At 40.0% G+C, this 16,242-nt stretch overlaps 1 protein-coding gene across 8 annotated transcripts in view; it reads left to right on the top strand.

Annotated features, from left to right (window-relative positions):
- The window catches only part of PATJ (PATJ crumbs cell polarity complex component), a 299,829-nt gene that overhangs the window by 277,959 nt on the left and 5,628 nt on the right, over positions 1-16,242 (top strand). For 6 of the 8 annotated variants that reach the window (XM_074334813.1, XM_074334815.1, XM_074334816.1 and 3 more), the window contains 2 exons: positions 11,942-12,048; positions 15,116-15,239. In XM_074334813.1, coding sequence (XP_074190914.1) covers positions 11,942-12,048; positions 15,116-15,239 — 231 coding nt within the window. The remainder of the gene's footprint in view (positions 1-11,941; positions 12,049-15,115; positions 15,240-16,242) is intronic. The other 2 variants (XM_019731220.2, XM_074334819.1) reach the window with 1 other exon arrangement.

The following is a 16,242-nucleotide window of genomic DNA, read 5'->3' on the forward strand; positions in this document are numbered from 1 at the left end:
TCCAGCGTTCTTTTGTAAATCTGAGTTTGCAAGGAATAGGAAATGATTTCTTTTCTTAGGCCCAAAAACTGTTACTGAACTGCCCAAGTGCTGTTTCTTCCACTCCCTTTTAAGAAAGGGAGAAATACAATGCCCTTTTTCCTGTAGCATAAGTGATCGCTAACACTGTTAAATTCTCACTGCACAGTAGTCATCAACCAGGGCAGACAATTATTTATCAGCTAGCATCCCCAAGAGTATTGTCCAGGGGCACAGAGAAATATACCAGGAAGTAAAAACAAGGTATGCTGATAATTACCTCTCCTTACAGTTTCAGCACTTCAAATATCTGAGATTGATATCGTGCAGTGAGTGAGAGGCTGCATACTGGCAGTGAGTTTCGTTAATGAGTTTCCCCCAAAATACATGGTAATAATCACCATACTTCGGCATGCAGTGGTAGTATTACATGGTTTATAGGTAAAAAGAATAAAACCTTCCATGTAGTACCTTAGAAAGAGGGCTAGCCAGTCCCTCAGTTCATTCTATCCTTAACGTCATGTTTGAATTTAAAAAAAAACAACAACATTACTTTGGGATGAACCAATTTGTGGGGCTTAACTCTCACATCTCAATGGTCTAAGTCTAAAGTGCCAGAACAGACATTAAAAAAGTAAGTGGCTTTCTGCATATATGAAGGGAATCATAAAAATACTGTCAGTGGTTCCAAAGGAGTTTCTATGATCAGCAACATATTATTCAATGATTTGGTTCCCCACATTTCTATTGACACAAACCAAAACACTACGTGGACTGGCTGTAGTGTCCGCTTCCTCTCTCCTGGTCCTCACTTTCAGTGGAAACTTACATAGTTACCTCACATTCCTCCCTCTGCCAGCATTAGTCTGTAAATCCTTCCCTTTTCTTGTTTGCTGTGCTTGATTTCCCTTCAAATTAGACTGACCCCTAGAGGCCCTGCAAGTACAATTCTTCAACTTCAGATCTCTGATCCATTCGTTATACAGAATTTTAAGAGGAAGTTATTTTAAATGATAACTATATCAAGATAAAAAGAGTATTTACCTTAGCAAAACCTGGTATTATTGATATTTTCATACACCAGTATAATTTGTTCAGCTCCCTTCTTCACAAAATGAGAAGGCCATGTAAAAGTGTAACATTAACTATAAAAAGTACCTTACATGAGAATGCACTCGTGCTCTCCCATGCAGAATTAACACATCAGCCAAACTGACACTATGAACATACTTTTGAAGAAGTTCCTTATTTTTCCTATTTCTATATTTTAAGAAGAAAATGACATTTGGTTTCAAAATGGTCTCTTGCATTAATCATATTAGTTGGTATTATTTGTTAACATGTGTTACAAAAAGCTTAATGGAGTCCTTTGGGATTTTGACAGTTGTATTGTACACACTTATGGGTATGGAACATGTGTGCTACCAAAGGCTTTAGACACAAAGCCCAGGAAACTCTTATGTCCTGCATCAGATGCCTTTCAGTTACATGGTGTATTTGCTTTCATTAAAACAATGTGCATGAAGTCGTACCAGCAATATAATGATCACAGCTGACTGGTCATGAGGTAATTATTTTTATTATTGGGTGAGCCAGCCCATTGGCAGAGGAGTAGGGAAGGTCAGATAATTGTGTCTGATGATGTGGAAGAGACTTATCGTCAGTGTATCAGACAAAGCAGTCAGCAACTGCTGATTGCACAAGGAGGGTTAAGGTCTGGGTCAGCAGATTGAAGGGTGGAGAAGGGGAAAAAAGTGGAAGAGACAACCAACATTTCTGGAAGCTTCTACCAATAGTTTACATTGCTATCTCTAGATATAATAAGGAGGTAGATGTTTCTGCCCTTAAAATCTAATGGTTTCTTATTCCTAGTTATAGTTTTGATCAGTGCAGATTGATTTGGCTATGAGGGGTCATTTTAAATGTTCCCAATTAGACCAGCTTCTATAGTTTGATAGTTTGCCGGTTGAGCTCTTTTGCCTATGAGATTACCATAAAATCTTTTTTTGAACAAAATCAGGTAACCCAGACTCTTTGCTAAAAATAAAAAAAATAAAAAAAATTCAAGAACATAGATTAAAAGAGCATATTAGGGATTTTTATCACTAAGCTTCTTCTGGGTCCGTTAAGAGACTTCCCAAACATACGAGAATGGGCGGATTGAGGTAGCATTAACTAATCTGGGAAATTTCAGGGAAGTATATTGAGAGAGAAGAGAACATTATCGTTTGAGACATCCAGGTGGAAAGATGTCCAGCAGGCACAGGACATGTGCTGTCAATGGTTAGAGGACTTCATTGCTGGAAACAGAAGGGTTACGTAAATAAGCCATCCGAAGCTTTTTAATGTTGACATCCCCACTGCCTGACATATTATGCTTCCTAGATATTTGTTGAATAAATGAATGAAAACAGTGTAGACAAAGTGGACAAAAGCTTGTAGTTAGCAGCAAGTAGGGAGGTCAGAAGAAAGGCTGAAATCATGGCATTAATTAAGGGTCTAGCTACAAAGTCATTTGGGAGGCCCTATGACGGCATCCTCCAGAGCACACACACACTCAAAAAAAAAAAAAAAAAACTGACATAAGAGGGTTTAGCTGCTGGTTAGAAGAGAGAACCCCTTCTGCTAGTTAAGATACTACCGTGTTTCCCCTAAAATAAGACTTAGCTGGACAATCAGCTCTAATGCGTCTTTTGGAGCAAAAATTAATATAAGACCCAGTCTTATTTTACTATAATATGAGACCGGGTATGATATGATATGATATGATATGATATGATATGATATGATATGATATGATATGATATGATACCCAGTCTTATTTTACTATAATATGAGACCCGATCTTATATAAGTCTTACATTAATTTTTTCTCCAAAAGGCACATTAGAGCTGATTGTCCAGCTAGGTCTTATTTTCAGGGAAACACGGTATATAGAAAACAGTGACTGCTCTTGTAAATCCTAGATTGAAAATGGAAGATAAAAAATAAGATACAGGATTAATTTAGGAGATCTAATATCCAATGAATAGGAGTTGCAAAAAGAAAAACAGAAAAATAACAAAGAAATGAAACAAATTCAGCTTCAGTCCCATTAATCAGCGAGCAGGATAAATAAAACAAGAATGATAACTATACACATTCTACAACTTTCAAGGAGATAAGCATAAGCTACTTACAAAAGAACAAAGGATTCAAATGGCACCTGCCATTTTTTCAACAATGTATTTCTGAGAAAATGAGTTTAGGGTGTATTCCAACAAAAGAGCAAAATCAGAAAGATGGAAGCCAGTGGACCCAATGCTAAAGAACATCAAAGTCCCAAGACAGCTGTGTAGCAGGCATAGAGAACAACTAGTCCAAATTGGAGCAGGAGGAGAAAAGGGTTCCAAGAGAGATGCCTCTGAATTAAAGAGGTAAAAGAGGAACCAATAGATTATCTCATGTTTAACTGAATTAGAAGTTTGAGATCAGTAGGGAAGTTTGGGGCTACATTAATGATAAGTATATTAAAAATTAAACAAAATGAGATAATTATTAACCTTATGGAAAATAAACTTGTACCAAAAAAAGGAAATGTAATCATAGTTTAGTAGTTGGCTCAATGTAAATGACATTTATATAAACATTCTAAGTCATAATAATAAATCCAGTACAACCAAGCAGCAGCATGATACATGAAATATTAGTAGCATGGGGTTTGAGGTGTGTTGGTGGAGAGGAAAATATAAGAGAGTTAAATCTTTATCTTCTATAATAGGATATGATCAGATAATATTTAAAAATTGAAGAGCTAGAAGTAAAAACATGCTTTTTAGAAATATGGAAGCAAATATTAGAAGAAACAGCTAAAATGATTAAAAACAATTACTTTTAGGGAGTGAGAATCAATAGTTAGGGAAGAAGGAGGCAGTTTTCATTAAATACTATAGAATCATTTTGATTTTTTTAATTATACGGGAATATATTTGATATTTTAAGTTGAAATAAAAAAGAAGAAATTGTTGGAAATTTTCAGAACTGCAGAGGTATAAGAATATTTAAAGAAATATAGGAAACAAGTAGAACTTAATATAAAAGTTAAATGGCAGAGTTTGGAAAGCTAAATTTTCATCTATTGGAAGAGAGGTTCAATAGACATCACCAAGGTGATAAATTTCAAAATAGGTTGATGAACATATTATTTAGCTTATACGTCTAGGATTGAAAAGAGTTCAGTGTGTCTCTGGGGAGTGAGAGTTGACTTTTTTATCATGTACTATACTGTTTAGTTTTGTATCATGTGCACAGAAGAAGAAATATCCTGGAAAAATAGAAAAGAATCAGGAGTCAAGAATACAGTTCACAGACACTAAACGAGAAAAGAATTTCAAGAATAGCACACTTACCAAGAAGGCAGAAGAAAATAAAACTACAGAGAAGTCACTACAACTGGCAGATAAATCCCTGGCGATCGTTAATACAATAGAGGGCTTTCTTTTAGAGTTGGTGTGGCAAGTCAATGGAGCGCAAGGGAGTAATTAGGAGCGAAGGAGATAGAAGGAAAGGTAAGGATGATGTTACCTCTGAAAAAGAAATTTTGCAGGGAAGTATGAGTCTGATGGCTTCTCTTTGAGGATGATCATTTTCTAAGAATGAGTAAAGAAAAGATTTTGACATTTGAGAGAAGTGCTCCCCAAACTTGAGCATGCTCTAGAATCACCTGGATGGCTTGTTAAACATGATTGCTGGTTCCCACCCCCCAAGCTTCTGATTCCGTAGCACTGGGGTGGGATCCAAGAATTTTCATTTATAACAAACTCCCAGGTATTGCTGATGCTGCTAGTTCAAAGACCAACCTGAGACCCACTGGAGCAGGGCATTATTTAGGGATGAGTAAAGATTTACACTTTTTCTGAATGCCTGGAATACCCATCTCACCCCATCCTCATCCCCTCTTTTTAAATCTTATGAAATCCTTTGTTTAGAAATTCTTCAACCAAGAATAGGGAGTGCCTAGGGGACATTCCGCCCCTCTGCACGAATCAGTCCAAAGCAGGGATGGTAGGGAGAGTGTTTGTGCCTCCAGCACAGGGCCTAGCCCACAGCAGATGTAGGCATCTAAGTGTTGGAGTCACTGAGTTGGTCGCTGAGCCGTGCTGATCAAACTGAAGGGCATGGACTTACAGAGAACAAATCGTCAGTTACCAGTTCGGTCCAGAAAAATTCTGGTGGAGGAGGATGGATGGGGTTGGGAATTGAAAATGTGTGTGATAGAATGTGCAGAGCAAGCATCCGAAGGGTCCAAGACAAGGAGCTCAAGGTTTGAAAGTTGAAATGCAGACCCAGTGGAAGTTCCACAGGACAGGGAGGCATTCGAGTGAGAAAGTTGTACCTTTTGAATCCTGTCCCTTAACTCTTCAGTTTCCTGTCACTAGGGGTCATAGCTCCTTTCTTTCGGGGTTGCTGTGAGAAGTAAATGAGATGTAACATTTAAAACATTAAAAACAGTGGATTGCAAGTGGTAAGCTTTAAATAAGTGGTATTTTATTACTTTCACTATAATGACAGAGGCTTGAAGTCAGAGGATGCTATAATTCCTTTTAAAATCCTGGGAAGTGGAGCAGTTTTCCAAGTAGCAATTGAGATGTGTGCCACTAGATGGCCAAGTGGCTGGTGGTCACTTTGCCCCTTCTTATTTTACTTCAAACATTTGACACTTCCGACCAGTATATTTTAAAAACAGGCACGTTAAAATCAATGTATTCTGATGTCACTAGAATCAGTGTCACTAGATTATAATAAAAACAAAGCGGATGTGCTTTCTATTTCATTAAGTTACACCAAATGCCAGGCCTGGGACAAGGCGAGCTTTCCTTGATTTTCTTTAGTAATGTGCCCCCATCTTAAGATGCCAACTTCCTCAGGGATCACCTTAACTTGGCAGCCTTCCTGTCTGTTTTCAGCACATCTGCACGATAGACCTGGGATCCAGGCTCAGTATGAGTGCTGAGTTTGTATTTTTGTACTTCAAGGCTTGGGTCCTAACAAATCTAAGGGCTAATCTGATTCTTTTACAGGATCAACAGGTCAGGAAAGTTTTAAGCAGGAAGCTCAAGCTTTTGTATACTATTCCACTTACCTGGAAAATATTTTGACTTCTCAATTCTCCAAAATATAATCCCCTTCAACCTGTTTTATAAGGAAAGGTACTCATCCAAGGGTTTGTGCAATAAAGACCTATGCTTTATTATTCAACTGGAAGGTTTATTAAACACGCATTGTTTTAATATAGAACTTACATTTCTGATCGAGTTTAGTTTTGCTTTTAACCTAAATTATTAAATACCATAAAGAACCAAGGCACAAGCGAACATATCAGAATAAATACCTTCCTACAGTAAAGCAGTTTGAGGAGGAGACAAAATTTAAGAAGGAAATGAATATTGACGTGATCGCCTCTTAGAGAGGGAAGCACAGAGTGAGGGGTGAGTGCGATGGGAGGGCGAAGGCACAGAGTGAGGGGGAATTTCAATGAGAGGAGGAAGTACATTTAGGGGGGAAACATGCTTATTGGTTCTTCCTCTCCACTAATTCAAAGGTCTCTGCCTGTTCCTTAGGCTCAGAGGATAAGACTTCTTCCCCATCTCTCATTTCACAAGTCTTTCCCTCCTCAAGTGGAGTGGCTCCATCCTTCTTTCATTTCCCACGTCATCCTCTCCTCAGGTACAGGGATTTCCTCCTCCTCTTCCTTCCGGTCAGGGGCCTCCCTCTCCTCAGATGAAGGGACTTCTTCCTCCTCTTCCTTCAGCTCAGTGGCTCCCCTTTCCTTAGGTAGGCACTTATTAAATGTATGATCATAATAAGTTTGGGGAGGATGCGAGGAAACAAAGTACTTTCATTAAATGCCTAGTCAGAGTTTAAACTGGTGCAACCACTTGACCACTTAGGAAGATCTGTTAAATTTAATATGTGCATACCCATCACCCAGCACTTCCACATCTAGTTATCTACCTTAAAGAACCCCTCTCAAGGTGTCTATAGCAGCACTATGTGCAACAATAAGGAGGAACGTAAACTTAAGGAACCCACAGGGTTTGAACTAGATTAATGGTTTTGAAGGGTGGGTGGGAAGCTAGGAGGACATCTGCCACATCTCCAGGTCCCCAGGGATGAGGGATGAGAGGAAAGGTTGCTCATCTGTGTAATGTAAAAAAGCCAGGCCGTGGGCTGCAGATCTTAAGAGTTGGAGCTGGCCCTAGCTGGGTCCAAGGACTCCAGATATTACAGTTTTGAACCACATATTTAAGTTGCACAGACCTAATACTCATCATCTAAAACCTCAAAGCCTCCCTGCCTTACCCGGGAGTCCTGTCCTTCTCCTCTCTCCACTTTTAACGGCATGCGTTCACATCTGCCTCACACGCTAGATGACATCAATTGCAAGCCTCTTTGTTGGACGGCAAGAAATCCATTTGCTTTCACTTGGTTTCCTCTGTTCCCATCTCTCTCCTCAGAACCTACCACAGAAATTTATACCCAGGAATTCAAGATTGACTTTAAAAAAAAAAAAAAATGAGTAAACTTTTCATTAGCCTGTTTTCCTTCCCCCATCCCAACACGGAAATAGACATCTCCTAGACTTACCTCCATGTTGTTCAGTCCCAAAAGAGACAGGGACCTGGTGTTGGTGGGGGAGAGCTCTTCAGATGCAGGGCTGAGCCAAGACTCATAGACCACATCTCTTTGAATTTGTATCCAGCTGAACATATAAACCCTTCCAAGATCAGATTATCCCTTCACAAATCAATGCGTGGGAAGACCAGTCAACTCAGATCAAGATTCATGCAAATGCCTTGGGGCTGTAAAGTCATCTGAGGGTAACAGGGTTTGCGTTCCTCAGTTTCCTGTAAAAAAAACAAGCCATCTGTGAAAATCCTTCACATTTCTTGTTCAGTCCCTGGGTTCCACTCCTACAAAAGAGGCATGGACCTGGAGAGCTTCAAGAATCCTAGGTGGTCTCAGTAGTTGGGAGTCCTCTTTAACTTCAGGGTTTTGGGGTGAACAACAGACCTTCATGTTTTGGAAGGAGGTGAGTTTTTCTGCAATAAGATGCTGTAGAAGTGTTTTTAAATTTCTAGCTAGATTTGAATTGTTTTTAATTTTTATCCAAATACAACTATGACTTTGGTTTCATAGTTTATATGGCTGATTTCATGGACTCTTGAAAGTATATTCTCTTTATAAAAGTTAAAAAGCTTTCATCCTAGAACATCCATGGGGTGTATAGCTCCCACACCCCTAGCCCTCCCTTTGTAGTTTGGGGGAGTGACGTTTTCCCGCCCCTTGCCAAGCAAGTGTCATGATGATCTTCTGTACCATTTGCAATTGCTGTCGGACTATCTCTTGGCCTCTCCTACCCATTCCATGTCTAGACTATAAACGCTGCCTGCCAAATACCAGGTCTGTACCATCACACCGGGCGATTGGCCTCACTCACACCACATGTGTGATTAAGAGCACAGGATTCTAGAGTGAAATGGCACGGATTTGAATCCAGCCTTCACTCCTTAACTGACCTTGGAAAGTTCCTTAAGCCTCTCTGTTCCAGATTCTTCTGTCTGTAATGTGGGAATAATAATGGCACCTACCTCTGTAGGGACTCAGAAGAATGCTTAGCATAAAGTAAGTACTAAGTTTATATTCAGTAGTTGTGGTGCTGAATAAACACGTGAGTAAAGAAAGGAACAGGTAGTCCTCAAATCTTGTCTTTTGAAGGTACCTTAGAAAAACTATTTTACTGACTTTCTTCCTCACTCCCATAATGGATGGTCTGTTTTCATGATCAGCTTAGAGTACATGTCCAAATTCCCACCAAGTATAGGAATCCCTTTACCACATCCCAAATTAATAGATTTTGAGTCTCCATTTGAATGCTTGCTTTGATGGGGTGCTCATGTGCCGTTCCATTCTGTAACTGCCTTAATTACTAGATTTTCTTTTTCTCCTTAAGAGAACCTAAAAACAATCTCCTTGTAACGTCTCTCAGTCTCACTCTGTTCACTCCACAAATACTCATTAAGTAATGGTTATGTGCCAGGCACATTGACATTGAGCAGCGGGAAAGATAGTCACACAAATACATATTGTCACAATTTGTGACAAATACTTTAAGAATGCTATGGAGAGGAAAACAGGAGAAATTAATTTAAACATGGGAAGCCAAAGAAAGCTTGTATAAAGAAAGTGACATTGAAGCTGATGCCAGGCCGAATGGTTTAGGGGAGAGGGGAGGAATTTCAGACAGAACTGTGGAATGTGAGGTGGAGAGGAAGGAAATAGATGGGATTAAATGATAGGCAAGGGGAGGACCTTTGTGCGTATAATCAGGGAGTCTGAATTTTATTCCAAGTACAAAGGGAGACCACTGAAAGGTTTTAAGCAGGGGAGTACCTTTATCCATTTTATATTTCAAAAGATAACCAGCTGTTGTGTGGAAGGAAGAATGGAAGAAGAGGAGTGGGAATTACTGTTAAAGGGCAGCTGATGATGATGGATTGAATTAGGTTGGTCACCATAGAGATGAAAAAGAACCAGATTCGAGAAGTGTTGGGAGTTGACTCCAGAGGACTTGGTGGTGGATTACATATGGCTGGTGAGAGAGGAGGTGACTAGGAGGGTTGATATTCAGAGAGTAAGCACCTGTATCGTTAACATCTTCACTTCCTTTCCAGTTGGACAGTCAGCAGCCAGCAATCAAGTATTTTCAATATTACACCTAGTAGATTTCTAATTAGGCAATAACTGGAGGTGCCATCTACTAAGAGGAGGAAAGCTAAAGGAAAATGAATTGAAGGGATTTGGTTGCTGGATAGAGTTTGGAATTGGTTGTGTTGATTTTAATAAACCCTTGAGATATTAAAATGCAGATGTTAAGTTGGCAGCTGGATATAATGACGAGGCTGGGAATTGTCAGCACATTGGTGACATTTTAAGCTATGAGAATGTCTATACTGTCTCCTCGCCCCTGAGTATGCAAGCGGGAGGGAGGCCCAGGACCGAGCCACAAGGGGTGAGTAGAGTGGCAACGAGTTGGAAAAGTGGGCAGCAGCAGGAGGAAAGCCAGAGAGTATGGGTCACAGAAGTTTGGGCCTGGTGATGGGGCTGCAATGGAGCAGGTTTATGAAGAGGGTGTAGGGTAAGAGTGGGTAAGATTACAAAGGTCATATGCAAAAACAACTCTAATATACTTGCTGTGGGGGAGAGTTAAAAGGGCTGGTTGTAAGTGGACAACGGCCTCTTGTGGTCAGGGAGCATCTGTCATTTCCTCTTTGTCTCTTATCCTAAATATGCCCCCACTCCGTTCAGTCATTTAGATGATGATATTTCCAAAAGATCATATAACTCACACTTAGCAGTGGTTTCCCCCTAGAATAGGATGCTTCACCTAGAATGTGTTCTGATCCAGCCAGGTATGGGCCCAGGGCTGCCCTATCACATTCGTTTTCTAAATATTAACAGATGCAGCTAAGCTTACAGATTTAGGCAGCCGTGCCCTCTGTTGGTTTATTATGAAACTGCAATCAAATTCAAGCTCCTTTGCTCGGCTGTCAAGCTATGTCCCTTCGCTCTGCACTTGTGCACTGAGTATTACGTCCTAGAAGAATGGTTGATCAGAAGCAGGAGTAGCTCAGCAGCTCTTGAGAGTGAAGCTCCAATAACTTGTGGAGGTGGAAGACACCTCCAGGCTACGCAGACGAGGCTGGCATTTTTGAGTCCCATTTCACAGATGAGGGAGCTAAAACTCAGGCAGAGCATTGTTTCAGTGGCAGAAACTGAACACCAGAACTCCATTCTGTGTCCTAGTATGGATGCTCAGAGCTGCACCCTATTTCTTCTGAAAGCTTTGGAATGATTTGTGCAGGATAGAAATATATAAAGTGTATTGAATGTCAACTGTAACTGAAAAAAAATAATTTTTTTAAAAGCTATATAAAGTGAACGTTTACATATCATTGTTCTACTATACTTTTGCTTGGGACCATCTAAAAGGCAAATCATAGGGAATCAGAGATATTCATTCATTCACCAAATACTGATTGAACACCTGCTATATATGCTAAACAGTGTTCTTCATAACAGGGATACACCGAGGAGGTGGCTAGGAGAGGAGGGTGGAGACATAACTGAGCAGATGACCTACAGTTGAGCCTGTAGTAAGGACTTCGGTGTGTGATCTAAGGGAATCAGGTTTCCTTTGGACGGCTTAAAGCAGAGAAGTGAAACAATCTGCTATACACTGAAAGGGAGAAGGGCAGAACCAGGGATACCAGTGAGGAGGCTAATATAAAATTCCAAGAAAGAGATAATTTTATAAAAAGATCAATAAAATTTTATGAGGATTGAATATGGATTGTGAGAGAAAAACTAGTCACGGTGTTTGCAGAAACTGCAAGAATGAAGTTGCAGTTTGCCTGCGATGAAGAAGGCTATAGGAGGTTGTGGGGGCTCAGTGTCGGTTTAAGGGATGGGACCAGATTGGTGATTGGATATATTGACCTGGAGTTAATTAACAGGTGGTGCTGGAGGTACAGGTTCAAGAATTATCATTACATAGGTGGTATTTATATTGAGGAGCTAAGCTGAGATGACTAAGGGGTATGTTTAGATGGAAAAGGTAAGAAACTCAAGGACTGAGCCCTGTGGCCCTCTGACAGTTAGAGGTTTAGGAGATAGGAAGCAACGGTCAGAAGGTAGAAAGGAAACTAGTAAAGTCATGTCGTGGAAGCCAAATGGAAATAGCTTAAGAGGGAAATCCATAGTGGCAACAGCTGTAGACAGGTTGAATAAGGTGAGGACTAAGAACTGACCATTGGGTGTAGTATGGTTTCTCTAATGCTCCCTTGACTTACAATGGATTGTCTTGTTCTAACTTTTCCCCAGGTTGTAGCGGATACCAATATAAGCGCCATAGCAACTCAGCTTGAAAACTTGTCTACGGGCTACCACCTTGGTTCACCCACTGCTGAACACCATCTGGAAGACAGAGAGTGAGTGTTCTAGATGCAGAGTGCCTATTATGTGTGTGGGCAAAGCTCAGGGAGACCTTTTACAGATTCTAGAGTGTGGTCTCTAAAGGAGAGGAGGGGGGAAAGTGCACATTACCTTTTCTCATTCCTAGAGCATCTCCAAGAAAGCCCCAGGATTTCCTTCTTTTTCACATAGCTTTGTTCCACCGTATGAGTTCTTAACGGACTGTTGTTACAGAACCTGCACACACTGCGCCTGGTCACTTTGACATGGTGCCTATGCCATCTCCCCTAAGAAACCTCACGTTTACAGCCCAGGTGCACCTGCTTTATTATGCAAGGAACCAGGCTTCCTCAGTGTTCTAAGCTAAATCTTACTGTTATACTTGCTGGCATCCTTCATTAAAACCCGTCGTTTAATTCTAGTTTCTCCAATGAGAATTGCGTAAGAATAATATAAAGAGCATATTTAAAAATGCTAATTCCTCTGGCCCCGTTCTCAGAGATTAGGCAGAGGATCCGTGCTTTGAGAAATGCTGCCTAAAGTTATTTCTCTCGGTACCACCGGTGCCTGTTCACTAGTAGGTGCCAGATAAATGTTTGTTGACTGATCTGAATGGTGTATTGGAAGGAGCTGATGATCACAGCCATTTCTAACTGTTTCCTGGTAGTCCATCAACTTCAATGACACCTTCGAATTTGTTTTTTCATGAGGAAACATTAAACTAAGTTCATTTTACTGTTTTCTCATTATGAAAGTAATAAACGCATGCTATTAAAATGTGACAAGTACACGAAAGTGTAACATTTTCAAGTGACAATGGCCCTTTATTAAAAAAAAAAAAATCAGGACCCTTATAGGAAGAATAGTATATGTTTAGCATTTTTTGATGTACCCATCCTTTTTTGTGATTCCACAGCTACACAGCTCCTGTCACGTTGAGAACCACTAGCTTAGAAGAATTTGAGCCACTTATAATCCAACCACTGTTAACATTTTGAGATTTTATTTTACTAGTGTTCTATATGAAAAAAACTAATTGAAAATGTGAGATAAACGGAGGCAAACTCCATCTAATGTTGCCAATTAAGGAATGGAGCTGCATTCCCCTGAAAATAGGTCTCTAATTGTGAATGGGCACAATTATGAATGTGTCTAATGATTCGGTGGCCCTCAGGGTCTGGCTCTAGAAAGATGGCTTTGGACATCTGGTTTCCCATTTCAATATCCTTGGAGATGGGGGCTGTGTTTGAAAGAGGAAACATGAATCAAGTTCATGTCTAGCCAGTGGGTCATTACTTTTAAGAATACTTATAAGAGTACTTATAAGGCCACAGAGTGATGAAAGGGAAAGTCTTATTCATGATGTCATCACCATTCAGTCATGGGGGATAATTCATCATTATTTTAGCAGATATTTATTGAGTGCCTTCCTGAGGCTAAACACTGTAGAAGTGCTGGATCCCAAAGATTCAAACTTAGAAACATAGGTGAAGACATGGCCCCAGTTCTCAAGGAACTGCCAGAGAACTAGAAAAACAGACCCATACACGCACGGTTATAAAAGAATTGATGGTATAGGAGAGCTAAGTTCGGTGAGCGAGATACAGAAGCACCAGGTCCTGTGAAACCATGCAAGAGGGGCATAACTCAATCAGGGAGTGGACTTAGTGGCACCAATACTAAAGCTGAGTTTTAAAATAATTGGAAAAATCAGGAGTTGCATTCAGACAGTCAACAATTTATATGACATAGATATTCAGCAGTTACTATGGATGCCTGCTTTAAGCAACCAGTAAGTCCATCAACAAACTACTGGTATCAGTGGGAACCAGCTGAAACTCAAGCCTAAAACAAGCCAGGCAAAACTGAGAAGGGGAAGAGGGGAGAATATTCTAGTCAGACAGAACAGCATATTCAAAGGTTGCTTATATCCCAGTTTTGCAAAATTTTCTAAATATGTAAATGGCTGAGTTTATATCAGATGGCTCTGCCTCTCGGACATGCGTGCTGCCACAAAACAAGTGATGCTGCCACCATATAAACATGAGCCTCCTCCTACAAGTAAGATGACAGGGCCTGGGATGCCAGAGCTCCTTTAGACTTTTACCCTTGGGACAACCACATCTGGGAATCAGAAACTGGTATTAGTTAAGCTTAGATTTAACTACTTGAGCCCCCACAGGTGATTTAATTTTTAGACATGTTGTTTCTGAGAGAGATGACTTCCACACTGGACGAAGCTTTGAAAATCTAAATGACACATTTGAAGCAGATTGTCTTTACCTATTTTGCTTTACCTTGGTTTCTCTCTTCTCTCCTGGATTTTAGTTCTCATTCATACAGTCATGATCCTGAGCTTGTGACAGGCACAATGCACAGTGCTGGGAATACTCAAATGGCTAAGACGTAAGGAGTCCATGGTACAGGAGAAAGGGGGTTAAGTAATCACAACATGATATAACAAGTGCCATGATGGAAATCGGGGCTAAGTGCAAAGGGAGCTCAGAGAAGGATGTGGCTAAGTCTCAGGAAAGCATCACAGTGGAGGGGGCTTTTGAAGAATGAGTTCCCACCCTAGATGGAAGTGGTAGAGTGCGTGTGTGAGGGTATTCAGGCAGAAGAACAACAGCAGTTGACTGAGCTATGGGGCTGCTGTCACCTGTTCTAGACAGGAGTCCCCCTGCAGACTGGCAGGCTACACTAAACTAGAGTGGTGCCCCCACCTCTACCTCCATGCACATTCTTCAAGGATGTAAAGACAGTTCCATTCAGCTTTAAATAGTAAGCTTGAGAGTTAAAAACTAAGCCTATTGACAATTTCAGCATCATGACTTTATTTTTAAATAAAACACAGTTGGTTTTATGAAAGAGAAACCCCTAAAACATCAAGGACATTGGTCATTAGTCTGGCATGATAAGGAAAATTTTAAAATGATCCTAGATTGCTCTCTGAGTTTGATTTGATTAACTGACCTTAATAGTTTCGCAGTATGAAAGTCTCTCTCGAATCTGTGTTCTTCCATTAAAATGAAATTCCTTCTCAATATCTATTCTTGAATTAAACAGCATGCATTGTGTTTTCAGAACACCTCCACCTAAGATTATTACTTTGGAGAAAGGCTCTGAAGGATTGGGGTTTAGTATTGTAGGGGGTTATGGAAGTCCCCATGGAGACCTGCCAATTTATGTCAAGACTATATTTGCAAAGGTATTTTTTCCTTTTTACTGTACTTTTTTTTTTTTTAATCAAACCTAGGTGAGATTTTTTTTTAAGTGGATTGCTTTATTTGGGGCTATACCTGGATGTGTACATGTATGCTTATTTCATTTAATCTTATATGAAATTCCCACACCAGACTAGTAAGAGAAGAGTTCTTTTATAATAGTGGAGACACAGGAAGTGTAATTTTCTTTGGACCCTATTACAAAAGCAGTTGCTAACAGATTTTAAAGAGTATCTTCTTTCAGCAGCACAATATAAGAGGCAGTGTCACACTCTTTGCAAGCTGGCCTTCGAAGTATTGCTCTGGGCTAGAACAAAGATTTGGCTTTCTCCTTTAAGAAAAGATAACACACGAGAGGTCCAACATGGCAGAAAGCTTTGTACAAGCCTCCTATCAGGTGAATGTTAATGGCTGCCCACCTTAGCCAAGTACTTGCAGGATCAGCCAGATAAATTAGATTAAGATTAGATAATAGTGTTTTTCAGGAATTATATATTCCAATGCATCCTACTTAATACGAAGCAGTTGGACAATTAAGTTCGCGAACTTTCCACTGTGTAAGCACACGGTGGAAAGTGCATGAACTTAATTGCCCGACTGACCTCGTACACATGTCATGTGTGTGTGTGCCTTTAGATGGCTCTTAGATAAGTTATTTTGAACTTCACTGGAATTTTTAAAGTTTGAATTTAATTTTCTTATAAATGTTGAAGATCTCTGAAAAGTATTTAGTATTGATATTACAACTTGATTCTTCATTGGTTTTATCATAGTCCTTGGTTTATTAATTGATCCAATTGCCTGCTTTAGTCTTATTTTCCTGAAGGTCTTCAAAAGAAGAAATAAAATAGATACTTGCTTTTTACAGAAAGCTTTCTAAGGTGGGTGTTATTCTCAAACACACATCTGTTGACCTGGTGACAAGCAAAAGGGGAGGGGGAAGGCAGATTAGAAACATTCTGGATAACAGCGCTGCCCCCCTCTGAC

This window comes from Rhinolophus sinicus, linkage group LG06 (assembly GCF_036562045.2).
Source record: "Rhinolophus sinicus isolate RSC01 linkage group LG06, ASM3656204v1, whole genome shotgun sequence".
In the NCBI taxonomy this organism is placed as follows: Eukaryota; Metazoa; Chordata; class Mammalia; order Chiroptera; family Rhinolophidae; genus Rhinolophus; species Rhinolophus sinicus.